This window comes from Trachurus japonicus, chromosome 21 (genome assembly GCF_045865225.1).
Source record: "Trachurus japonicus isolate A0001 chromosome 21, Traja_1.0".
Classification (NCBI taxonomy): Eukaryota; Metazoa; Chordata; class Actinopteri; order Carangiformes; family Carangidae; genus Trachurus; species Trachurus japonicus.
Genome location: NC_140927.1, coordinates 22,269,597 through 22,296,577, shown reverse-complemented (window position 1 = coordinate 22,296,577; position 26,981 = coordinate 22,269,597). Strand labels below are relative to the sequence as shown.

The following is a 26,981-nucleotide window of genomic DNA, read 5'->3' as shown; positions in this document are numbered from 1 at the left end:
GCGGAAGAAGGGGGCGTCCTCTCCGCTGACAGTCCGCCATGCTCACCCTGCTGCACCACTGTGGTCGCAACTTGCTGACATTCAGCTCCATTCAGACCGTGAACAAAGCCTACTACTCTGCACAGATGGCGAAGCGCGTGGCAGTGGTGCTCGCGGGCTGCGGAGTTTATGACGGCAGCGAGATCCACGAGGCCTCGGCTATTTTGGTTCACCTGAGCCGAGGAGGTGCCAATGTAAGTTTGTTGGTTAATGTGTGACACAGCTCCTGGTCTGATGTGTTCAAGTGCTCACGGTGCGTGCTGTGTTGTTATGGTCTGCTGGAGGGAAGAGGAAGTGTGCGAGAAAACGCCCTATAAGCACAAAATCAGTAGTTTGATATAAAATGACCTTAGTTTTCGTTTTGCTCTTCTTATTTCCATTGCAAATTTGTGACGCAGAGTTTGAGCTCTGCTGACACAGACAGGCCTGACCTGTGCAACTTTTTGACCGAGCTGCAGGGAGATTCACACCAATACACTGACCCAGTACCTACCTGTTTGATATTATGGAGCCTACAGATATTAGTGGAGCAGAACATCTTTTTTAATATAAAGATGAACTGGACTGAGAATTCAGGGAAAGACTGCCTGACTTTATGCTACTTGGCATTTCTGTACAGATGTAATACGGAATAGTAGGGCCACATGGAAAAAATTAATGGATGAATAATTTTGTTCATTGTGCACTATGAGAATAAAGTCGAAATACAATGAAATGTGAAAACGTGATATGATATTAAGTTAGGGTACATTCTTAAGAAGCCTTTTTCTTTCTTTCTTTCTTTTTTACCGTTACACTCAAAGTATGGGATTGTCGGTCACTCTCCACTCCCAGACCAGAGAGAAAACTTTGACTCCACTCTCCTGTCCCTAATACTTTCCCGTTATACACTGATTATAGCATTAAACTGGCAGTGTTTTTAAATGTTATGGCTGATCAGTTTACACAGCTATGGACGCAGGACATTAAGTGTTTTATTGTGAAATTTAGCTAAAAGGTAACTGAAATTGTTGAGATGGCCAGAGACTTTCCTTGGTATCTTCCAAAGTTACAGTCTCTTCAGTTTGAAATTCACTCTTTTCAGAGAAACAACAAAGAGCCTAATTTATACTGAAGACTGCAGACTTTGCCCCTGTCCACTGACCAACTGTATAATGCTGTAGCTATTGATATGAGCTGGTCTCCAGAGGGCTCCAGTCTGCACAACATGGCTGAAAATTGAAGGGTCAACAGGTGAGCTGTGTGTCTGTTTTTTCTCATGTTCTGACTTTTTGCTTTTTTTTTTACCTGCAGGTAAACATGTTTGCCCCCAACATTGACCAGATGCACGTGGTGAATCATCTGAAAGGCGAACCGTCTGAGGAGAAGAGGAATGTGTTGGTGGAGAGCGCCAGACTGGCCCGTGGAAACATCCAGGACCTGTCTAAACTTAGTGTCAAAGACCACGATGCTATCATATTCCCAGGTGTGGTCATAACAACATGATAGTCTGTTCCCCCGAGACAATCTGAAACCAGTGGCTGTAGTTAAATATTATAATATAATATAACAACCTGTTAACTTTTCTGCTTGATGTTTGGCAGGTGGTTTCGGGGCGGCGAAGAACCTCTGTACATGGGCAGTGCAGGGCAAAGACTGCACTGTTAACGAGGAGGTCAAGGCCGTGCTGCAGGCGTTCCACGGTGAGGGCAAAGTCATCGGCCTCTGCTGCATCTCACCTGTCCTGGCTGCCAAGGTGTTCCCTGGCTGTGAGGTCACCGTCGGGCTTGAGAAGGACGATAAGTGAGTCTAAACATGTTGAAGAACACTTCATACATCTCCTAATACAACTCCAGATCTTTACAACCTGAGTTTTATTGTAATATTTTTGGTTTTTGCTTCTTTTAGTTTGATGAAGTAAAACTCTGAGCTCTGGGAACGCAGCAACATTGAAAAGAGAAGTTTGACAGGATGAGAAATGGCAGCAATTACAGCCCTCTACGTTTTCCACATTTGTTTGGAAATTAGAGCAAAGGCAAACTGATTCTGGATGAACCATTTTCTTTATTTAATTAAGATGGCCTTATAATTTAGCTAAACTATCTTGTTTGCAGCCTGTCTGATTATCTGAAGACTTTTGGTTTGGTGACGGTCAGGACTTCTGTTTTCAGGATAAGACACAGGCATCACCTGACATTCGTCATACCGTCATGTCAACTGGGACGGGTGTTTTAAATTAGGCCATTAACCATGAGGCCAGTCTGAATAGACCTGAGGCTGAAAGTAAATAGAAAATGTGATAAGACAAATGCATAGTAAAATGTGCAATTAATCTCACCTACCTCCAGGGTAACTTTAATAATTAGAAATGATGTCCAAAGATACAGAAGTTTGGGATTAATCTTTATTTTCCCTCAATTGTCTGCAGAAGTTACTCTCAAGCCGCCAAACTTTTCTCTTTCTCCGTCAGGTATCCCAACACCAATGACACTGCGGCGGCCATCAACCAGCTGGGCTGCAAACATGTGAGCAAGAGCGTCAGCGAGAGCCACGTGGACCAGAAGAACAAGCTGGTGACGACCTGTGCCTTCATGTGCGACGCTCCCATGCATGAAGTATTCGACGGGATCGGAGCCATGGTGAAGGACGTGCTGAAGCTCGCTTGATCTGACTCGCAAACGGAAAAGATCCGACCGGACACGACGGGAAAAAGAACGGCAGTCGTGTCCAGTTAAAGAGCTTCACGGTAGTTGCCTGCTGAACTGATTTGGAGGAGATGACGTATCACCTTTTGATTAGAAGCACTTCCAGATACCCTTGAAATATGTGTGTTTGTGTTAGTAATGTGTACTGCACAGTCTAATATTTCAGGTGTGTCAGCTATGTAACAAAATTCTGTTTAACTCAGTTATACCAGACTGTATTCAGAATATGCAATGAATCCATATCATGACAGCATTGTTTATTAGATTTTTGAAAATCAATAGCAGGTGTGGTATTGTACAAACAAAATTGCAATAAAATGAAAAAGTTCACTCTTTCAGTTCATGTTATATCACGAGTGGATGTGCAAATCTTTCACTGATAATTGACCAGATACTGTGCAATCACAAACCACCCGTGTACATCCTGTATAACTGCTTATGTGGACTACTGGTCATTCTCAGATATGAACCCAGGACGGAGCAGTCACTCACTCTTTCCATGTCTCCGACCACATCGATCACTCCCTCCACTCCCTTTGTGTTCAGCACTGAAGACGCGTTGACGCTGAACTTCTCCACCAGGTCCTTGTGGCTCAGTGGCTTCCTCCAGTGGCCGTAAAAGGTATCACACCTGGCTGCGTGTTTCTGCTGCTGCTGCTGTCCCTGATCTGTTTCTATCTCGACTTCGCAGTACATCTTGTCAAAGCTGGGTGGGTTGTCCTGTGGGGTCTCCATGTGGACTTTAGACAGGAGCATCTTCAGGGCAGGTCTGTTAATTTGAGCCTCAGTGAAGGAAGCCACCGTGACTTTGTTATCCAGCAGAGCTGAGCAGGCGTTGAATTGAAATGAGTGCCTGGCTTGGTGCTCTGTGGTGGGTAAGGGGCAGTTAATGTACTTGGATGGAGGCACCCGTAGTGTGATGTGTCTGATCTGGCTGAGGTCAACGTTTCCAACTGTATTTTCAAGCTTGCGGCGAGCCGCCAGAGCCGCATCCACCACCCAGTGCATCCCCAGATGAGCAGGGATGCGTTTGACGGCCACGTTCTGATCTTCCAGCATCCATTTAAAGCCACTGGAGGCAGGATCTGCCATCGCTGATGGACTGTAGTCTTTGTAGTAAACCCCAAACCCGTGGTCCATGTCCAGGATGGCTGGATTCCCCTCCAATCCGATCTGTGCCAGCTGAGCGGCCTCCAGGCCTCTCCGGGCAGCGTTTCCTATGTGGAGAGGTTTGGTTTGTGTGGCGGCGTTGGCCAGGGGAGCTCCAGCAGAGGAGGCTGCGATAGCCAGAGCATGACTGCACTGAGCGGGGGACAGACCCAGGAGCTTGGCCGAGGCTGCAGCGCTCCCCATCACCCCCACAACGCTGGGAGGGTGGAATCTGAGCGTTTGGAGAGGGGGAGAGGATCAAAACATTAGGATAAATTCATGTTTAATAAGGCTTTGACAAGGCCGAATGAAACAATTAGTTAATCTAATAGTTCACTGACAGACAACAATTTATGATCATCTATTACCCATTAAGTCATTTTCATTCACTTGTTCCAGCTTGATAAGTTAAATTACTTTTTCTTCTTTGTTAACAGGATTTGTAGCTACTTCAGTGACTCAGATGTAAAATTTGCTTATTTATTTATATAGAATATACAGACACATACTTTCGCACACTGTTACATTTGCACAAATACTTTTAATGGCCGCAACGTTTTTGTACTGTGACCTTCTTCAGGTCTTGTGCGGGAGTCTGTATATTTGGTACATTTACATCTCTCTCCTACGCACCTGTGCAACAAATAGATGTACTAAGCATTTTTTCTGTTAGTTTTCATCAGACCCTGCGGTGACTTGTCTACCTTTGAAACTTCTTCCTATGAAATAATTAGTTGTCTCTCTGAAAACTGTCAGCAGACAGGTTCATCAGTTTGTCCAGAGTTGCTGTTTCTGGGAATGTTGCAGTTGCAGTTTCATTTTTGCATTTTGTCATGTCAACCACATGGTAAAATCCATGAACCAGGCCAACGTCTCTAAAACCAAAACTATCATCATGATCAGTCTCCACTAGAGGTTGCTGTTGTACTTTTTATGAATTGGGCGCATCAACCCTTTCATTCTCAAATATTTTTCACTTGACTCTAACTCACAGCTGGATAAAAAAAAAAAACAACATTTGCACAGATATCACATCTTAAATAACATGCAACTACATATCTCACCTCGCAGGGATGTTGAATGCCTCTCTGGAGAACCTCATGAGTCTGCCCTGCACCTCGATGCCAACATTAAAGGCCAGCAGCAGGTCCAGACCAGAGGTCTGACTGTGTGGCGACTCTGCCAGGGCCAGCAGTGCAGGAAGCACGGCCCCCGAGGGATGAGTGGCAGGATGCCACGTGTCATCAAAGTCCATGGAGTGAACCTGCCGCCAGACAATGTGACACAACCGATTAGCAGCGGTCAAAACAGAGCAGCACATCACTTTTATGTTCTCCATGACAATAAATATGATGCTTTGATTTGAGCCAACTTACAGCGATGCCGTTGACAAATGCTGCAAAGTGAGGAGGGAGATTTATGTCTGATTTACCCCAAACGCTGCTCCTCTCGTTAGATGAAAACAACTGTAATCAGACAGATTAATTAAGCTAAGAGAGAAATTAAATAGGGATGTAAATACACCACTGAACTCAGCAGGTAGCCTACATTCAAGCTTCCATATTAACAAATAAACAACAGATATAAACCAAATCATATTCTATAAGTACAGAGAAGTAGACCAATAATTTAAATGCCTTTTAGTAAAGGAAACCACACACACACCACAATAGTGGGTTTAGTAAACAATCAATAGCTCAGTGTGTGAGGTTCAGAGAAACACGGACGACTTCTATATTTAAAGAAGAAGTGTGATGATCACAAGTTGACTCTAATAAAAATACAATGGATATATAGAAAACAAATGGTGGACAAAAATAGTTCATTATTAGTTACAATCGACAATATGTGTGGTCTTTTCAAGCTTACTTGAGGTGAAACAGAATTAAAGCTTTCACATTAGGTGTTTTTATATTATTTATATTATATTGTCATATGATATATTACATTATGTACATTTTGTGTCTCCAGACCCATGTCCAATAGTTCATTTTACCTGACTGTACACGAGAGCCTTGTTGAAGACAGCTGTCCTGGTTCCTAATAACCCGACGCCCAGGGTGTCCAGAATCATCCTTTTGCTTCTGTTAATCACACCATCTGTCAGCTGAGCGGCGCTGAGGGCATGGACAGCAGCTCCAAAGCTCTCCGTAATACCCTGGGAAGGTGAAGCACGGCCAGTCAGTCTAAAACTCAAAGTGCAAACCTCCCCAGAGGCCAGACTATAAAACTGAACTATGCTGCATGTATTTGTCTTTAAACCCACCCCAAAAAACACCTTACAAAAGCTGCCTAAACGGAATCACAAATAGCAAAGTGCTGAAAACGTGTAAAATATATGATATAAAGGAACACAATTTACCTTGCGTAGCATTGTTACAGCTCAAGAATGCGGCACCACATGAGTACGGATGCCTTTTATAGGCCATTTCACCATCTGAAGCTCCAAATTTCCAAAGTGGGTAAAAACCGCCACCATGAGAAGTGGGAACTTTCACAATGACTGGACATCACTGCCTTTGATTCATTTCCCAAGAAGTGTAGGTCGTAGATTGGCAAATCTAATGAATTCCTTGTCCTTCCTTGCTTTGTGTTAATTCCAAATATTTCAATCTACAGCTTCAATTTAACTTCAGGTGTCGGTTTAAAACATTGTACAGTGACTGTCTTTGAGACAGAATAGTTATTTAGAAATAATAATATATATATATATATATATCTGAATACAAAATGTAAATCTTAACAGCTTATTTTATTTATTTGCTTGATTTTGCCAATAATATTCATAATCAGACAAAGCAATTATGATTTTTATTTCACATATATTTACTGTTGTGATGGCTGACAGTGGAAATTCAGCTCTCTGCTATGGGAAGTTTGGAAGAGGGAAATGAAACACGTTGACCAGGTCACTCACAGACAATCACAAGACAAAAGCAACCATGCGTGTAAAGTTGCAAAACTTCTGTGATGACAACACTCTGGCGTGTTGCATATAATATAATCTAATACTAAAAATGGATTTTTACAAAAACATGATATACTGATTGTTTAGCTATATAATTTTATATAACTCATCTCTCAACATTTAGCTCAATTTAGTCAAATGTATTATTCATGCTTACACGACCTGGACTGATTTCAACAACTGATTGGTCACTTCTTAACTTCCTACTTGGCTTTAGTTTTTAATTTTAGCTCTTTATCTATTTATTTAAAAGATGATTTAATTATTTTTAGCAAATGATTTAAATTATTTCTTCTTTACTTATCTATTATTTGAAGCAAATGATCTCATCCTCTCATTTGCATTAACCAATGTGGCGATGACTGACTCAGGTGGTGACTCACAGCCTATTTTAGATTTACTAAGGATCGGCATCATTGGGCTTTTTATTTTCCTCCTTAACACACATACAACATTAAATATATATAAATATATCTTGTAGGCCTATATTTTGTTACCAAATCACAACATGTATGTTTTCTTTGAATTTGATTAAGATGAACTAAACTCTCTAATTTACAAACGATCTGAATGACCTGTTAGTGTTATTGATTCTTGTGCATAATTCAGATGGAATGTGGAAATGAAATTGACTTTAATATCTCATGTAATGTCTTTTCCATTTCTGTGAGGTTTTTTTTTTTTTTTCCAGCTATGTGCTCTGGAGGCTTTGATAAATGCTTTCATTATGTGCTTCCTTTCCAGCTGTTTTTGTAATGGTTTTGGTTTTGGCTTTTGATACCTGCAAACCCACGTGTTAACAAATGAGTAATCCACATAGTGGTCGATTCTCTCAAGGTGTTTCTTCTCTTTTATCCAACAGAGCAAAATATGTTTTAAGTTTCTGAAGGCAGAGCGATTAGTGCCACAGATTAAACTTAACTTATCACAGACATTTGTCACAACACAACTCAGACATTCATATATCTCAGGGGTCCTAGCGTGTGTGTACAGTATGTGGCAAGTGTGGTGGTGGGGTCATTGCTTTTTGCTCCTCTGATTGTTTAGTAGTCGAGTGAGGAACAAAGGAGAACAGATTGGAGCTGGTGCCCATCATGTAGGACATGTGAAGGGTCCAGGTTGATTTTGTTGGCCAGCCACAGGGAGTGATCAGTCCAGCTGTGGAGGAAAGTCACTCTCCACAGAGTCGCCCACCAGTTCATAGTGTAAAATCTCAGCAGCCAGTCTTTGTATTCTGCCCTTCAGCTGGACAGTAACCAGACCAGGCTACCATACAGCAGGACAGACTGAACTGTGGAGCAGAAGAACAAATGTAAGATGTCACTACTAACTCTGAATGAGAATGAGGCTGAGCGAACCCTTATAGTCACAAATGTGTGTATGATTGTTTATAGAGAGAGTATACATAAGATTAAGGCTTGGGTTTTGGTAAGGGTCACGGTTATGTGAAGGTTACAGGATGCGTTAGAGTCAGACATGTGGTGGTTACACTTTGTCTCAAGTAAGTCTTCAGATCATTTCTGGTGTGTGTGTGTGTGTGTGTGTGTGTGATGTGCAAGATGTTGGCTGCATTTCCTTTGGAGCTGCAATGGGTGTCACTCTTTCCATATTTTCCAAACATGTCTTGATTTCAAGGCTTGAATAACTTTAGACATTTGTCATGGTCTCTGGTTTGGTGTGCTCCAGTGGAAACTGAAAAAAAAAAAAATCTAACATTTGATTTGATTTATATGAATCTATCAATAAATCATAGATCTGATGTCAAACAGGGCAGGAAGAGGGGAAACATAATGAAATGTGGCTGTTTGCTTCAACTGATGGAGGAGACTATCTCTCCATCTCTGTGTGTGTTGGGGGCAGGGGTAGGGTGAGGTGGGGATGGGGGTGGGGGGGTATGAACCCATATTTTTTCAAGTCAGCCATTTAATAGTTAAATGTTAACTTCACAGTCAACCCGTCACGCGCGCGCGCGCACGCACGCGGTAAGCCCAGGCTTCATAAACAAGCCGCTGCCACTTTGTTGCTCAGTGTTTCCACTGATCCCACATCAGTGCAGCGGCTCAGAGAAGATGGCACTGGCCGACACGGAGCGCGGGGTGTCCAACTGCGGGGACTCGGGCTCCCCGTTCTCAGAGATCATCGAGCTGAACGTCGGTGGACAGGTTTATGTGACCAGACACAAAACTCTGGTCGCCGTCCCAGACTCGCTCCTGTGGAACATGTTCAGCAAGAAGGCGCCCAAGGAGTTGGCGAGAGACAGCAAAGGGCGCTTCTTCTTGGACAGGGACGGCTTCTTGTTCCGCTACATCCTCGATTATCTCCGAGATCTCAACTTGGTCCTCCCGGACTACTTCCCCGAGAAAAGTCGGCTGCAGAGGGAGGCGGACTTCTTCCAGCTGCGGGACCTCGCCAAGCGCCTCAGCCCCCGGGTGAGTAAGGATAATTCAATCAGCGAGGAGATCAGCCAGAGCGACACGGAGGAAGGCGCGCAGCAGTGCGGCTCCTCCGGCGGCATGGAGACTTTACGCACCATGTCGGTCAGCGGGGCCATGCGCTCCCCGTCTCTGGACTCCAGGAAGTCGGGCTATATCACGATAGGATACCGCGGCTCGTACACCATCGGAAGAGACATCCAGACCGATGCCAAATTCAGGCGGGTGGCGCGCATCACGGTTTGCGGGAAGACCTCCCTGGCCAAGGAAGTGTTTGGGGACACGCTGAACGAGAGCAGAGACCCGGACAGGCCCCCGGAGAGATACACATCCCGGTACTATCTCAAGTATAATTTTCTAGAGCAGGCATTTGACAAGCTGACAGAGGTGGGCTTCCACATGGTGGCCTGCAGCTCCACAGGCACCTGCGCCTACACCAGCAATGATCCAAACGAGGACAAAATCTGGACAAGCTACACCGAATATGTCTTCTGTCGGGAATAACTAATAGTAGGCTGTTCAATGTCATCTTGATGTACATAGACATTTCATCACCTAGAGAGGAATGTCTTTACAAAGTATTGCATTTGCTGTGTTGAATAGCAACTGCAGAAATATTGCTCCACTATTCTAGGCTGCCAAGTGTTTCCAGCTCTGACACAAAATGCTCCCCCCCCAAAAAATAGATTTTGACAGTATGTCGACAGAAGATTGCACCATTTGCATGGTGAAAGTGTGCAGAGCGTTGTTTGGAGGTGACACACTCTTTCAAAAGCCCTATTTGTGGAAAACACAGACAGAAAAATGCCATCATCTCCGTTTCATAGAACTGCATGTCAATGTTTCAGTCATATCTGACTCAGTGCTGTGTGAATTGAGCGGCATCCAAGAACAGACAAGCAGCAATTAGTATTCAGTGTCATTGTAACTTCTAGGCTTGCTTGATCACGTTTGGCCAAGTTTTGTATTATCTAATAGACTCTCTTGTAGCAGTTCTATCACTGACATGATTGTAAGTGTATGTGCTTGCCTAGTAGAGTTGTATGTGTTAAACCTGTTCAGATGAAATAAAATCTTCTCAGCTCTTTGCCAATCATCCTACCTTCTTCTTAACATCTGCACAAACTATACGGCCGTGCAAAACGCTGGCATTCATCTCCCTTCAACCTTTTAAAATTTGACTCAGTGGGGAATCAAAGAGTCGGCCTCAAAGAGAGGTGCACTACCCAGGAACCTCGACGGCCCATCATGGCACCGAAGCAGCCAGCCAGCTCAACAGAATCTGTTTTAACCCACACAGGCAAAACTGAACTGAAATGCATGTGTCAGTAAAGTGTCTATTACTCTTCAATGCACTCTTGTCTAAGTTATGGGAAATCCTGACCGTGAACTTTCCTTGCCTCACACTGAGCTCATCACTCTTTCAGACTGCCATTTGAAAGCACTGTATTTTCTGCATGTTATTAAATCACACAAGAAGAGGAGGGGGAAAAAATCCCACTTCTGAATATGCAGTAGTTCGCATGTAAATAAGGCAGGAGGATGGAAGCGTTGCTACTTATCCATTTTGTCACACAAATTCAGCCCCATTGCCATGTGGATGCAAATAGTGCAGCCGTGCACATATGTCATTATCATTTCAAGTGTAAATAATGAAAGGGTCCAGCTGCACACAAATGCAAGGGTTCGGTGTGCCAGCGAGTGCGTGGATGAATGGAAAGTCGATTGGTGCACCACCTCTGCTGCAGGAGCAGCCTTATTTGACGGGCCCAGCGTACAGCCAACCGTGGATTATTTGCTTCATTCAAACACAAACATGAAAAAAAAAGGCCTTACATTCAAAGCCATGGGTGGGATTATAGCACATCAGGGGTTTATAGACCACAGGCAGTGATGTAACTTCTGTAGGGGTCCAGGGACATCCTCCCTGAGGGAACATCTATGGGCTTCATAAGCTTAACACAGCAGTCTGGTTCAATTAGGCTGAAAAAAAAGCAAAAGTTGTGGGAGAGGAATGTGCTGTTTTGGACAGGAGTGAAAATGATCTTTGATTTCTCAAGGGACTTTTTTTTTTCATTCAAGGTAATTTTTGCATGTCACAGGGAGGGAAGCATTACATATTTAATGAAGGCTGGATTCCATTTAGCGGCTGCAATTTCAGTCTCAATTGATTACAACTGAACCATAGTGACTAAATCAAAACACCTGCTGTCGAAAGAAAATTGTCGGCTTCTAAAACGAACTTAAATTAAGAGTGAAAGAGAGTTTGACTACATCTACATGCATATGAATAGAAGTTCAATAATGATGTTAAAAGTTGGTGGTAGAAACTAGAAGTATAGTTCTATCATAGCCAAGTACCAGCACTATAAACATGGGTTTGAGCATAACAAAGTCCATGAGGACTCAGGAAAACACACTTTACTTGGAAATCTAAACTGGTGCTGTTGCTTGATTTACTATTTCCAGGAAGCTCACAATTCACCGTGGCTTTCTTCTTTGGTCTCACAAAAGGACAAACATCAGATGACACAGTCAGCCTCTGTGGCCGACCAAATGACTGTACAGGTTCACTGAACATAATCCAGCTGGATAACAACAGCACAGAAGCAGCAGCAGCTGCGGCGGTGGCGGCGGCGGCAACTGAGATGATGCTTCACAGACATCTGTGGTAATATTAGCCTTGATAAACTCAAATGCATTCGGTCAACGGAGAAGATTTTGTCACACGCCTTCGTATATGCAAATTATTCTCTGTCGGATAGGAATTTGCATTTTGCAAGATGGTGATATTTTCACTGTAAATTAATGTGTTATATCCTTAAAAACAAAAGATGCTCATGAAAAAATAAGGACAAACACAAGGCGATGAAATTCTTCAAACGTATTTATCTCTTGGTGTAAAAAAAAATCAAGCGTTTTTAGGTCAAACCAAACTTGCAAACACACCACAAAGTTATAATTACTATTGTTGTTTCTTGTTTGTTTGGACCAGATGCAGGGAAACACCCTGGGTCAGTCACCAACAGTTGGTCACACAAACAATGACTGACTCACACCCACATTTACACACAGTGCAGTGTGAGCAATTTGTCCACAGCACTCGTATGTTTCTGTGGGAGGAAACCCACTCAAACATGTGCTGCAAGAGGTTGTCATTCACTGCTGAACAAATCAAGCTGCTGGAGCACATGCACTCAAAATGCATTTCTCCCTGGTAATAGAAAGCAGGATTTTATACCCCCCTAGCAATGCTTATTATCTGAATTTGAATTAAATGATAAGGAATTTCAAATTAAACTCAGAAAAGTCAGTTTTACTAGTTCACAGTTATTTTATTTTTATATTATTTATATAAATATATATTTATATTGTAAAGATAATGCTTAATTTATGTTTAGGTGCAATTTAAGTGGTAGGTGGCAGCATTTGTATATCTATAAGCCACAGAATAAAACTATACATCTGGGGCGGTGCGTGGTGCAGAGCGGCCGCCCCATGTAGAGGCTACAGTCCTCACCGCAGGCGGCCCCGGTTTGAATCCCGTGTCGGGCAGCCCTTTCCTGCATGTCATTCCCCCTCTCTCTGCCTCCCCCTTTCCTGTCAGACTATCAAATAAAGGCAAAAAGCCAAAAAATATATTTAAAAAAAAACTATACATCTATAACTGGGACCAGGTCAAGGCCATTTTTCCCACGGTGAAACAAACATTTTTGGGACACAAAGGCCCTGAAATGAATTATTTGATGTCTAAATAAATCACCTGCTGTTCTGATTATTGAAAACAAGAAAATAACACAAATGAAATGACACAAAACCATAAATGAAGTGAATATTAATAAAAAGTGTTAAATAAAATGTTAAAGCAACCTTGAGATTTTGGCAGCAGCAAGGGCACAAAGGCTGAAGGTCTTGGCGAGTCAAATTTTGAGTTGAGTTAAAGCAGAAGTAAGTGGTCCGGTCGTTTTCGCTAATGCTGCGTTCCAGGCAGGCTTTTGAAATCGTAAATTACAGCTTCAAGTCACAACTTACGACTTTGTAGCGTTCCAGGCAACCCACTCGTGTTTTTCCGACCTGTTTTACCGGTGAAAGTCACTATAACAGCCACTCGTAACTTCCGACCGGTGAACTCGTACCAGATCGAACTGGTACGACTTCACGGTCGGAAAAATACGAGTTTCCTTGAACGCACCATAACAGTCCTCGTCCCTACGTCGCCACATTCACGGCGTCCCTTGGCTGCACACACAGCCCTTCATGCCGTTCTCTCTCCTCATTGGATAAAAACTGTAGGATACGATAAATGTTTTCTCTTCGGCTCAGAGCAGAGCAGAGTGACTGACAGACCCGTGTTTCAGACCAAACACTCTATGTAAGTGATTGCTGTCGGAAGATATAACTATTTAAAGCAGATATCAGTGGAATGTTTTTGTTAATATAAGTCCTAAATAGTCCTATTTTCCGTCAGCAATCACTTACATGAAGTATTTCAGCCTAAACACGAGTCTCTCCGTCACTCTGCTCTGCTGTAACCCGAGGAGAAAATTTTCCTTGTGGGATACAAGTGTTATCCAATGAGGGGAGAGAACGGCATGAAGGGCTGTGTGTGCAGCCAAGGGATGCGCGTGAATGTGGTGACGTAGCACGAGGACCAATTGATGCCTGACAAGGGCGGGGGCTGCTAACTCATGGTGCGTTCAAGGAAACTCGTACTTTGTGTTTTTCCTTCCTGTGAAGTCATACCAGTTCGATCTGGTACGAGTTCACGGGTCGGAAGTTACGAGTGGCCGTTATAGGGAACTTTCACAGACAACAGGACGGTAAAACACGAGCTACGGGTTACCTGGAACGCTACCAAGTCGTAGTTGTGACTTGAAGCTGTAACTTACGGTTTCAAAAGCCTGCCTTGAACACAGCATTAGCCGAAACGGCCGTGCCACTGATATCTGCTTTAAGACTTATATTAACACAAATATATCACTTACTTCTGCTTTAAGATGAGACGATAAGATGAAATACACTTTATTGTTCCCTGAAGCTGTTGTTTGGGACACAATAAATACATAAATAGTCGTATAATATAGTAATTCAAAAAAGAATCCAAGTCAAATCAGGTAAGAACAGGTACTTAAAAACATAATAAAAAAAGATGTAACAACAACAGTATAAAACGAATGTAAAATTAACCAGCACAGTATTTGTTTGTCTACTTTTCATTAAAATCTCAAGGGAAGAAGGAACTAATGAGTTTTTGTACCACACATTTTGGGAAACGAAAGTTTTTAGAAGTACGGTTAGAGAGCAAAAGAAAACAACAGATCACAACAACTGATACGTTTCCAGTTAGCTTCGGCTTGTTTGAAGAAATAATGGACGAATGAGAGCTGTTGTAACAATATACAGGGTATAGGATGATACACTAAACACGAATGACAGCTGCTGACATTTTCCATAAATTCCCACGACTGTGTTGCTTTTCAGTAAAATGGAAATGAAATAAATGGACTGTCAGTTTTTTACAGCTTGACTGATGAGAAGATAACAGAACAAAAGAGGGAAGGCTGAGAGACAAAGTGAGAGCCAGGCTCTGGAGGAAAATGGGATGATTGAGAGAAAAATGATTTGATTGTCAACCATTGTTACTGTTCTTTCCTTTCTCTATCTGCAGTATTTCTCCCTGTGTCTGCGCATGCTCCTCCTCCAGCTCCCCGACATGAACCTCAGCACATCAGGACTGTTTGAATTTCCGTGCATGGGTCCAGGATGCGTTTTAGCTTCCCCCAGTTATTTTAGATCAAAGTCGGTTTCATTAGCACATCATAACAGTAGCTCTGGACCAAAGGCTTCATTATTCTAATTAAATTCTGAGTCAGAAATGCATTTTAAACTTGACTTCACAACAGGGGATACGCATCAGTCAGATGAGGGTGTTTCCCCACTGTTATGCAAAATTTGTATATAATTAATACATTAAAGTGTTACTTGAGGTAGTAGAATGCAGGGGTAGTGAAGAAATCCATCAGTGGGTATAGTATTAGAGGATCTATCACAAATATTGTCCATCCTACTTCCATTTTAACCCAAATTGATTTTCACTTCCCGTCCCTAATAAAGAAAGACAGGAAGTTTTGAGAATATATGAGAAAACTAAATAATTTTAATTCGGTACATATTATTTCTTAAGATGAGCACATAACGGAAACAAAGAAATGTTCAGAGGGGCGGGGGCCAACATGTAGCACAGACCCCCTACTGATATCAAAGAGACATCGCAGTTACATCATATGCACTAAGGCCTGCACACATGACACAGCAGAGTGCAAACAGCATGCTGTGCGTCTTACCCTAACTGACCTCTGACAGTATGGCTGAGCTGCACCAACATTAAAAAAAAAAACTGAATCCAAGTTTGGCTCTAATTAGAGCTCAGTAAAACTATTTTCCGTCTCCACCATGTTCAACAGTTGGCCCAGTCCTCCTGTTCGGCTTCAAAACAGTTTACTTTGTGAACTGTATCTTGCCAAAAAACATCATTATTAAAAAAAAAGGTGATTGAGTCTGTTAAATATCATCTCAGTTTAAAGTAAAAATTTAAAAAGGGAGCTTCAAGACAGGATTAAACATAATCTTCCTTCATTTTAAACTAGTTTGGTCCAACAGAATGTTTCTACGTAATTCAACCTAACCATGATTTAATCTGGTTTAAAAGTTTAACCTTGGGGGTGAAATTCAGCCTTAATGATTATAAACAGAGCATATGCTCAATTATACAGAATTGGAGTGCCTTATTGTAGGTCACAGCAACCCATACTTTAAACCAAAAAGGGTTACGACACTATCGTGGTATATAAAAATTGACTTAAGGTAATAAAGTCAGAATAAATTATGTAATTATTTTGTTTTTATAAAGTTTCATTGTCCTTAATGATGACTACAACTTCAACTAAACGTAAAGTGAAAAAGTAAAGTCTGAGTATCTCAGTTTCTCACCAACAACCACTCTGTTAATCAGCCACAAAGAACCACCTACACCCTGTACATTCACCTTAAAGCAAAGAAAAACCTTCTCAGATCACTGAGGGAATGATCGCCTTTCGCCAAAACTGAAGATGATAACTACATTGCTTATTCAATGAGATCTTGCGATGAAATGAGAATAATCGATACAACAACAACAGTACACAGGAGTAATAATAATAGGCCACTAGTAATACTACATTAGTGATGTTAATGACTACTTATTTGGTCCTCAGGGACACTTCAGCCAAAGAGGCAGCAGCCACAATGTGTGCATGTGCCTGCATTCAGATGAAATACCTAAATTAAATTTATGAGACAGACAAAAAGATATTAGACAAGATAAAAGGAGAGAAAAGTCCCACTGAGCTACTGCTGATATTGTTATAACACCAATAACATAAAACTAAGCACATCTTGCATATGGCAAACGATGTCGCTGACAGCGCACTGCATAGAAAATCAATTTTCATGAGTTTCCAACATTCACTGCTTTCTTATTTCTCTCATCGCCTCTTGTTTTAAACTGCCTGACAACAGCAAATGCCACCGTTTGTGATCAGCAGCCTGCAAACTAATGCAATGTGTCCTGATCACCTGAGCTGAGACGCAGCTCTGTCCTTCCACGTGGCCATTAAACCTCCCACCTTTCATCCCAGCTGAGTTCTTCTGAAAATTACAGTCATCAAATAGAAAACACTCTTTCCACGGCTGCCATGTGCACTATAAAAGCTGCCTTATTTACTGGAGGCCACTCGTCTCGCATGGTGACTGTTTCTTGTGAGTGTTTGCTGCATTAACAGGGGTTACTGCAAATCAAATGTCCTTAAGAGAAAGCGAGGCCTCTGTTCCCCGCTGGATGCTCTGTGCAGTTTAAATTCCAGTGTGGCTACACCTGATTGCATCGTTTTCATCCATCCGCCAAGTATTGGTGACCTTTTTCTATGCAAAACCCCTTTGAACTTCTGGTCTTTCTCCTTCAAATGGAGTTGAAAGCTTTGCAAAAAGCTAATAAGCAGACCTTGAGCTTTTTTGTCAAACTACTGTTCCCAAAGTCGAGGGTGAACTTTCATGTTCAAAGTTTTTAACTGTTTTTATCTGTGCGTGTTCAGCTTCCAAATCCTGCTCATGGCTAATGCATCCCATGTTGAGCAATAAACAGTCCTTATATTCTGCACGATATCCCTTCTATTAAAACTGCAATATAAGCTGTGTCCCCAGTCAGGGGCTGCATCCTTGAAGGCTGATTACGTCACAGCGTCGCCACAAGGCCCGTCCCAATTCGAAGGCTCCTTCAAATGCGGCCTTCTCCTGCCTGCTCTCATAATAACTATTGTAATGTTGCCATGGTCGCCCCACATCCTCCGAAGGATACAGCCCCTGAATTTGGACGCAGCTATACTTTAATGGTATATCTCCAATCTCCATTCTCACTGGATCTGGGAGGTTGTTCTAAGTTGTCTGAGTCACCCTAAAAGACCAGAATCAGTCCACAATGACAGGGTTGTGCCTGGTTCGTGGTATTCACATGAATTCTGGTTTTTGTAGCCATTGCTCTAGTTTCAGGTTTTTCCACATCTGGTTTAGTTTTGGGGGAAAAAAGCTTTTCTGTGTATGGGAGACGGAATTACAGAGCGCGGCAGCATGAATAATAACTCCAAAGGCGAGTAACAAGTCTGAAGCTTATGTCTGCGTTTGGAAATAGCTTTGATTAATGTACTGATGTATTACTTTGGACAAGAGTGTAAAGCTGAGTCAAGTGGAGTTATGTGAATTGCTGCTGTGCTCTGCAGCAACAGCTCTATATGTACTGATGCAGTACAATACATGGTAATTGCTGCACTACCACCGAAAAGGCAATTAATTCCTAACAACTCCTTTTTCACAGCAGAGAGTCTGGCCTCTCGCAGCTGCTCTAAAATGTACTTCCAGCAGTAGCTTGGGTCCAATTAAAGGGTAACTGTACTTGTGAGGTATATGACAGGAATAACCTAAATTATAGGCTTGTACGTGAAACACGGCAACTTATGTTTTCTTTACAGACCCCTCTTTAGCTGTTAAGAGTTGATTTGTTAAAGCAAGCGCCAAGCACTCTAAGTGCCTTCCAGTTTCAGCGATGTGACTGAAGGTAGCACGGCTTAATGCTTATCTTATTGCCCAAGAAATGTTTCGAAAATGAAACAACATCCAGCCCCTCATGTAACTAGATGGTATCTTGATTGCTTTCTATGTAAAAAGAAAAAATAGACATTTCTTATTGAACTGTTGCTGATCAATACCAGACTTACACCTCCAGCCGGCTGCCTGTTAGCTTATTTTAGCATAACGACTGGAAGCAAGCTATTCTGGCTGCCTGAAAACTACTCCTGGCCAACAAATAGTCCAAAACATAAGGAGTAAATTGTTTTAGTGACTGAAAAAAAAGAGATTATGGATGCAAGAGGATGAAATGGGCTTCCTCTAGTTGAGGTGGTTTGGGCATCTGACACGGATGCCTCCTGGGCATCTTCCTCTGGAGGTCCTTCAGACATGTCTAACTGGGAGGAGGCCTGGGTGACTCAGAACTAACAAGAAGTATTATATATCCCTTCTGGCCAGGGAACGCCTCGGGATCCCCCAGGATCACCACGACCTGTCCCCGGATAAGCGGAAGAAAATTGAAGCTTGGATGTTGTTTTTACCTATTTTTGGTGCAGATTAAATAAACAACATGTAATATTTTAATTAGTGGGCTTTAGAGATGCTGATAGGTGAACTCTATGTCCAGGACAGTGGTGTCCTCCTCAAACTATTCCTTTAAACCCAGTTCTTCGGGATAACGTAGATGACAGTAGCTTAACCAGTCAACTGATCCACAGACTCCTTTTCGATTCTCTGCTTTTCAGCAAATCTGACCAAAGAGTCAACTGTATATGGACTTGAAGAGATGGTTTTATGCAGTTAAAGTCTACCGAAAAATGCAAAAACGGACACAAAGAGAAACCCACTCCTATAATGTGGGCAGCTAAAAATTTCAAATGATTCCTCTGGCAGTGATCACGAATATTTGTAGGCCTCCAAAAGTACAACCGACTTTCTAAAGTCGGTTTAAATTTCATGGAAAGGAAGCACTCTGAAACATATCATTACTGTGTTATTAAGAACAACATTTCAGATTTTTGTTTGAGTTTGCACATTTCTGTTGGGCAGAGGGGCTGAGGATGTAATTTTCCCGCAAAAACCAATGGATGAAAACCGATTATTTTCCGTCTAAAATAAATCCAAGCATGATTTTGTTGAAAATACTCAATGGATGTTGTTTCTGTTTGCACAAATATCATCTAACCTTTCAGGAAAAAAAAGTCAAATGCCTACTCAAATACAAACTGCGCTTTCAGATGTGATTTGAACACAGACAAAACGCTTCTCTTGTGGCTCTATAGGAGAGGATGTGAGGTTATTTACTCCCATTTTCCTGGGAATTTCCACCAGTGTTTTATAGGAGAAATGCTGTCATCACTGCCCTCTCCACTAAAAATACACAAACCACAAACCCACAAAAGAATTGTCATTCATAGTAAACCTTTGCTGAGTTGCATCTAAACCCTGTAATGAATTTTAAAGAGTCCATTTGTTGCAGTGGGATTTTTTCTTTGTAAAAGCCTCACATTTCTGACCAAACCTCTATGGTCTCTCCTTTGTTTTTGAATGCCTGTTCTTCCTTGAACTAAAAATTAAAAGATATGAAATATAATGGAAGAGTGCAGGCTCAATTTCTTCTCTGAACTCTCTTTATCTTAATATAGAATTGGTTAAAAAACAAACAGATACTGTCTGTTACTGCAAAACAATAATAGATAGAAATGGGGAAACATTAAGAGGATATACTCGAAGACACAAGGAGACGAATCACAAACAGCACTCTCAGAAGCTGATACAACCACCAAGGCAGCTGGGGTGTTCAGATAAAAAGGAATAAATGTCTGTATCTGTCATATCAGATTCCAACCAAGAACAGGTGGGAAAAAAATACACTCTGTACACAGAATTTCACAGGTGATTTCATCCAGCTCGCTTTGAGCTTTGCTGCATTGCTCATCTGCACACTGGCTGTCTGACAATCCTCAATTTTTAGCAGGAGAATAAACACTGGAGGAGTTGATGGAAGCCCCTACAGATATTGCGTAACCCAGGCTAAATCAATACCAGCCGACAGGGACATAAAATGGTCCACAAATGCTTCTTCTGCTGTTTTTCTTCCCTTTAATTTTGGCATTTACATCCAGTTCTCTGAGGAGTTACATCAGGCCAACAGACAGACAGACAGACAGGTAGGAGATATCCATCAATACCAGTTTTAAAAGAGGGAAATTGTTGTCTGCAGCACATACCTAAAGCCTGAGCTGTTCAGGAAGTCTGTGGTGAAATACTGTGTGATCACAGCAGTGACTGTTTCCAAGATTACGAACAAGTACAATGCATTGATGATGTAGCGTGCAGAGCTGTAGAAAATACTAGCTTTGCAGCAGCCATGCATCTAACATCTGCTTGACTCTTTTCTGACAGATGTCCGCCTCCTCTGCAGGATTTGTTTACAGGTTACAGCTTGATTGGATAACTAGGTCGAATAAGCTTCCCTCACTGCGGACAGCTTTCAATTTTCAACTATGCAAGGACACGTAGGTCTCTTCCTTTGTTTGGGAAATTAACATATATAACACGGCTTATATCAGCTACCAAGGATACAGATGGAAATATAAAAGCTTGTAATCTGTGCTTAAAATTTCGTCTAAGCCACACTTAGATGAAAATGCGAATATATATCGACTTATCAGTGTTGTGGTTTTAGGAGGAAATGCAGACAGTCGAGTTTCTGTCTCACAGAAGATCCAAATCAAGTGTTCTTCCACCAGAGCTTCAGGCAAAGCTTAGACTCCATATTCTGGCAAGCACCAGTGGAGTTATTTTGATGCTAGAAAAGCTTCACACTAGAAAACAAGTTTTTAAAATATAGATTTGGATGGCAGGTTACATTTGACGGGTTACACGAACCTGCAAAAGGCATGTCCGCTTGCATTTCCCTTTTCTCGGTTTGAACATTTAATAATCTTTCTCCTCTCAAATGCAGTTCCTCAGGCAAATTGATTGAGCTTCAACACGATGAATAAAATGTTAGATATTGTCTCTCAAAGGAGTCCAGCCCAATTTTGCTCAATATTAGGAAACACAGGTGCTTTACTATTTTTTTTAATGTATTTTATTTTTTTTAGGAAAGTCCTGTTGAAAAAATTATAATATAGCTAATACCTGATATGGTTTATTTATTCTGTAATAAAACGAATGTGAAACTGTTGTGAAGAACATTAACTTTTATCAGATGGACATTGTAGTTTATTTGTAATGTGTATTAATCACCACTGCCCAGCAACAACTAGGATTATCTATTTTTCCTAAATGATATATTTGTTATCAATTTTAAAGATTTAGACTCTCAGTCTGATAAGCAGGATTGGGGCTCTGCCAGAGAGTCTTGAGAGATGTAGGATAGTTTTTGACTAAAAGAAAAATATATACAGTATAATACCAGTCATATTATTTAAGAACTGACAATCTTACTTTTGAATCTACACTATGGATGTATGTGCAATATTGTCTCATTTGAGAAATGTATACAAAAATTAAAAATGAAGCTACAATAAGGATGTGATGCCCCATTTTCTTAATATTCATATATATGGTTTATTCTATAGATACTTTTTACATTGCCAGATTTGTTCTCTTTGCATCATTTGGTCTAAAATGGTTTACTGTGACTGTAGATGTTTCTGGATATGTTCATATAAAAAAAAGAATGAAATATGCCTTTGAATCATCCAAATTGAGTGGACTGAACACCTTTAATCTCAACCTTTTTTTTCTTTTACTTTTTTGAAAATCTTATTTCATAATCTAATTACACAGAGTGTACAATTTGAGTATAATTTAACTGCCAAGTTCTTCTGATTATACTTTAATATAGACTTCAGAGGGTGTCCTGATATGAGTCACCCACCAGACAATGAGTTCCTCGTTATTTTCAAATAGCATTGACTCAGTTCTCAAAGAGAAACTTTTAACTACGTGCCAATCTTGGCCATTAATTCAGAGAGCTCAGCAATCTGCAGTCAAACACCACTTGTGTATTGACTCTGATAGTGTATTTTCTTCTGTTTACAAAAAGTCTCCCACTTGGATCCCCCACAGAGCATCAGCAAACCTGCTTGGCTCTGCCAGACAGTCAAATGCCTGGTGGGGAAACCAGTGAGCTGCATGTCTGACAATGATAAAGCACTGTTATAACACAGATCACTATACATTTAAAGCTCCTCACAAACACACAGTTGTGTTTTACCAGCAGCTGAAGCAGTAGCGGTCACACCTTTCATCTTCGGTAATGTGGGAGCAGGTAGGAAATCTCATATGAGATTGTGGGAAAACACTTTTGTAGAAATGTGTAACAAGTTTACGGGGTTGAGAGCGATAAGGCGGCGTCTCCTTCGTCATTTCAGCTGGATCAAATTCAAGTGGTGGATTAGATGAGATGAAGGAAGGTGAAAGATTTAAGAGCACTGGGAAAATGTTGGCAGTTGGGCTTTCATTCTTTATTTGGGGCGCTGCTGCACCCAGGGCTGTGATAAATTCTTGTATCTATTAATGTGTCTTGTTTAGTAATCTCATTTTTTTTTCAATGCTTTTACTCTCCTGAATTCCAATTTAATGATCTTTAAATGACCCATGAAGACGTTGTAAATAATTGTTTCTCACTGACATCGCATTGTGGCTGATGACGATGCGACAGGTGGTCTGAGGAGTTCCAGTCAGTACATTTCCTTTTCTTTCTTTTTTGCCGCACTGATTGCACAGAGACAGATGACATTTAAATGACACCGCAGACGTTCAGGGAGGTTTTTCTGGAAATGTAAAGGTCGCATGATGCCAAGGTGGCACAAAATACCGGTTATATTCCACCTGCTTGTAGTACGTAGGAGGGTAGTACCTAATAACTGAAGTGGGTGTTTTGGGAATATGGTTAAATCACTTTCACATATGCTGCTGATTACAACAGGACTGGAGCTTGTCACTGTAGTTGTATCTTTTCATGCTCTGTCACACATACAGTATAACTGTAGATAATTTTACTGGATCGGTGGTTAAACCATGTGGTCAGGAGACCCAACAGAGTCAGAACAACACATTTAATAATGCACATGGATGCAGCTAAGATGCTCGGTCAGTGTTTCAGGGGTTTACGAGTATGGGGAATAACAAGGAAGAGAGAAATGACCCATTCAGGATGAAATGACAATTCAGGATGAAATTTTGATTTATTCATCAGTGAATGGATTGTAGGTTTCTTTTTATGATACAGTTTATTTTTACAGATATATTTGGTTATTGTTGTCTCATCTAATAACCTTTTATTGCCTTTTGTCAGTTTCAGAGTTCTGTAATATGCAACCTGTGACAAAGGGCTGTAGGTACACATGTGCAGCTTCATTTTAAAAGGTCACAAACCAGAAAGGTTGGAAACCAATGTACTAGACCAGCTTTTCTCCGAGTCCTTTTTTTTTTTTTTTTTTTAAATCTCTATTGAGAATCACTTGCATCTGTCAGCTGCCACTGTTCTTGTTCTCAGGTCCTTTGGATCTATAGAACAACCCTGGGTTTTTTATATTCAACACCATACGGTCGTCTACTACAGAGACACCACATCGCTTTTCTTCATCACTTATATATATGGCCTCTGTTCTTGACTTTGTTGTTCTCTACTCACCCAAGTGGGCCTCGCGGGGTGTGATTTCACTCTCTGATCAAAAGCACCAGTCAAACGGAGGCGCACAAAGGTCCAACGACTGCTGGGAACCACCCTGACAGCTCATTGGGAAAAAGCATCATCATCACCATCACCATCATCCTGTGGGAGAGATACAGACATCGCTCATGTGGATTCAGAAGTAATCAGCGTGCATTATCAGCATGCTTCTAATTACAGGAAGCATTCACTTACTGTATATTTTATACTGGGTGACAGACGTAGATGTGGCCAGTTGGAGAGATCCATTCAACTGGGAGGCACTTTGATCTTCCTGCTGAATGAAACAGGATTCATAAAGTGAATTTTAGAGCACTGACACCCTGTAGGCAGCAACGCTACAGTTTACCCCAAACGTCACAAAAAGCTATTTTCAGGCTCTTTCTAAATATAACCAGCTATGCAGATACTTTTTGGTTTACTCTGCTTCTTTGGGATGTTCCACCATGGAAATAGTCCCAATAATAACTTGAGATTTGTAAATTATTTAGGGGGCAGCAATCAGTAGCACACAGCTCATGAAGGCAACTGAGAAAGTTGTTGAAAAAACAACAACTTTAGAGCCAGACTGTGGCAGTTTGCCTAAAAATCATGTCTCAATTCTTTGATTAGTAAATCAATCAAATCTGAAGACATGATAGGCTACACGTTTAGATTCAGAAGTAACTTACATATTCAGATGACATCATTATGTCGGACTGGTGTCGCAAATACAGTCCATAAAACCGCATAGCAATACATCCATGATAGGCCTACGACGATTCTTACAGCTCCCTGAGAATCACGTTAGACAATAACGTGATAGCCTAATAGTCAAACTGAAAGTAGGTCTACTAGCCTACTAACTTTTAATGGATTCAATTGGGAAAATTAAAACCAAATTCATAATTAAGGAAACAGGCAGAAACGAACTATTAGCAGTAGCAACTTTCAGGTAAACAAACCGCGCCGCGCGGTGCTCAGAGACGATATCGTCCAGGTCAGAGGTTAGTAGGTCAACCTAGAGACCCCGGATGTTGACAACAGGTAACCGCAGACTCAGAGAGGAATAGCACTAGCGTATCATAACAAAATATTGGTGAAATGTACGAGTTTCGCGGCAGATAATGTGTTATTTAGAGGCTGCATTCCGCTGCCCCGTAGCCTATACTCACGTTAGGCTCTCGGCTGGATCTAATTTCGTCGGAAGGACTTGTAATGACACCATCTGGGTGAGTAAATTATCGTATTTTATGCTAGAAACAAGGTCCAGATTGTAAAAAACAGAAATTCAAATTACAGAGCCCTAGTGACGGATTCCATTGTATAATATTCATTGCGTCTAGTCCAGCGTTTATTTTTGCACAAAAAACTCCAGACTCGACCACTGGCTGCTTGCAAGAAATTTAGAGCATGTTGATATAAAAAAAAAAAATACAGTTCCTTTTTGATATAATTTCAGAAAATGTTCAAGGAAAAATTGTGAGAAAAAGTTAATCTTTTCATGTGTGACGTGTCTATCCAGAGTTAAATCCATATAGGTAGTCCTCTTGTGTAGCCTATTCCCCTGACTGTTGTGCTGCATCAATGCCATTGAATTTCTGTGTGTGCTTGTGTCCAGGAGAGGTGTATGGTGCCAGCCAAACCTGCTTTGATGCTGAGCACTCTCTGGTAAACCTCCCATGTTGTTGTTTGTCTATTGCTGGAATGTGTATGAAGCTCCTGTTATAATAACCTAGCTGTCCTTATTGTATTGTTTGAGCCCAGTCACTGTTTTATTCCTGATAACAGCTCAATGAGATTCAACCTAAAGTAATGGTTTGTAACTTACTGACCCATGCACTGTGTAGTTCAACCCTTACAATTAATGCATGCTTGAATTGGTGTGGAAGTCAATTGAATTTACAGAGCCCTAATGACCAGCCTCTGTTTCCTAACACGATCCTCACAGAGTGTTGTCTGCATTTATGCTCTTTCATTTCCTTTAATTGTCTGTGTGTTTTTCCAAATGATCACATTCTGCTCATATTAGTGCCATGAAATATTGCTGTTGGCGTTTAAGCAAAGACTTCCAAAGGCTATATTTTGTTATCATTGCAACAATAATTTAAAAGTCAGTCCAGCCGTTCTGCACAAGCCCTTTTTGAAATTATGTTATGAAACTGAGCAAGTTTCTAATGCAAGAGCCATTGTATTACGGAAGAGAAAAATTGCTTTTCCTCTATTTGAACATATCTCCCAGAATATCTTTTGGTGGTTACAAGGAATCGCTTCAGCTAAAGAAAGTCCTGGTCTTTGATACATTCAGCCTTGAAATATTGATTAAGGACGGCAAGGTGATAAGTCACAGACTTTGAAATGCAGAGGTGGGTTAAGATTCATTACAGTGAGTCATCCAGGACCAAATCCTGCAGGATTATCAGCAATGTTCAATGATATCATGTGTTCTGCAGTTAACCTTTCTCTATAGATTGTGATTGGTTATTTATGCTGATTTCAATTACAGGTGCTATAAAAACTGACTGGTGCTTGGTTGTCAGCTTTGCTCCTTCCCCTGTAATGACATTAGGAAACCCGAACAATTATGTAATGAAGAAATTATGTAATGGCATAATGGTAATGACCACAAATGAGGGAACTAAGTGACTCTCTCACCAGTTAAAGTACAGTTTATTATAGATTTCATCTACGTTTCCCCCCCTAGATCATATCCTCACACCCCAGCTGTGCTCTGATCTCCAAGGGTAGAGGGAGAGCAGGGCAGCAGATTTTTCCATCAGCCTCCCACCAGCCTTATACTGTACAGGTCTGAGGTAAGCAACCAACCTCACCCAGGGTGGATTTTCTGCTTCATCCTGCTCACTTAGCCAGCTAATCTCCCC

The 26,981-nt window shown here is 41.3% G+C and overlaps 3 protein-coding genes across 4 annotated transcripts; 2 read left to right on the top strand and 1 right to left on the bottom strand.

Moving 5' to 3' along the window:
• Positions 1-9: 9 nt before the first annotated feature.
• LOC146965234 (glutamine amidotransferase-like class 1 domain-containing protein 3, mitochondrial) lies at positions 10-3,071 on the top strand. The gene is made up of 4 exons (XM_085764500.1): positions 10-233; positions 1,333-1,504; positions 1,623-1,821; positions 2,489-3,071. The coding sequence occupies exons 1-4, from the start codon at positions 39-41 to the stop codon at positions 2,682-2,684; spliced, it is 762 nt and encodes a 253-aa protein (XP_085620626.1). The 5' UTR covers positions 10-38; the 3' UTR covers positions 2,685-3,071.
• On the bottom strand, positions 3,040-24,208 carry acod1 (aconitate decarboxylase 1). 2 transcript variants are annotated; one of them, XM_085764497.1, is made up of 5 exons: positions 24,082-24,208; positions 5,869-6,030; positions 5,249-5,338; positions 4,937-5,136; positions 3,040-4,104 (listed from the first exon to the last, which is right to left on the bottom strand). In XM_085764497.1, exons 2-5 carry the CDS (start codon positions 5,944-5,946, stop codon positions 3,126-3,128), a joined length of 1,347 nt encoding a protein of 448 aa, XP_085620623.1. In that variant the 5' UTR covers positions 5,947-6,030; positions 24,082-24,208; the 3' UTR covers positions 3,040-3,125. The 2 variants fall into 2 exon arrangements, with proteins under 2 accessions (XP_085620623.1, XP_085620622.1); XM_085764496.1 differs by lacking the exon at positions 24,082-24,208 and adding an exon at positions 6,235-6,708 and having other exon boundaries at positions 3,066-4,104.
• Positions 8,764-10,365, top strand: kctd12.1 (potassium channel tetramerisation domain containing 12.1). The gene has a single exon (XM_085764499.1). The coding sequence runs from the start codon at positions 8,775-8,777 to the stop codon at positions 9,774-9,776; it is 1,002 nt and encodes a 333-aa protein (XP_085620625.1). The 5' UTR covers positions 8,764-8,774; the 3' UTR covers positions 9,777-10,365.
• Positions 24,209-26,981: the final 2,773 nt, after the last annotated feature.

Bases quoted from the DNA above. Each gene is read 5' to 3' on its own strand.
- LOC146965234 (XM_085764500.1), top strand. From the start codon at position 39: ATGCTCACCCTGCTGCACCACTGTGGTCGCAACTTGCTGACATTCAGC. The intron at 234-1,332 runs GTAAGTTTGTTG...TTTTACCTGCAG, and splicing joins TGAGCCGAGGAGGTGCCAAT to GTAAACATGTTTGCCCCCAA. The intron at 1,505-1,622 runs GTGTGGTCATAA...GATGTTTGGCAG, and splicing joins CGATGCTATCATATTCCCAG to GTGGTTTCGGGGCGGCGAAG.
- acod1 (XM_085764496.1), bottom strand. The intron at 5,339-5,868 runs GTAAAATGAACT...GTCTGATTACAG, and splicing joins AGGCTCTCGTGTACAGTCAG to TTGTTTTCATCTAACGAGAG. The intron at 5,137-5,248 runs GTAAGTTGGCTC...GTCTGGCGGCAG, and splicing joins CATTTGTCAACGGCATCGCT to GTTCACTCCATGGACTTTGA.
- kctd12.1 (XM_085764499.1), top strand. From the start codon at position 8,775: ATGTTAACTTCACAGTCAACCCGTCACGCGCGCGCGCGCACGCACGCG.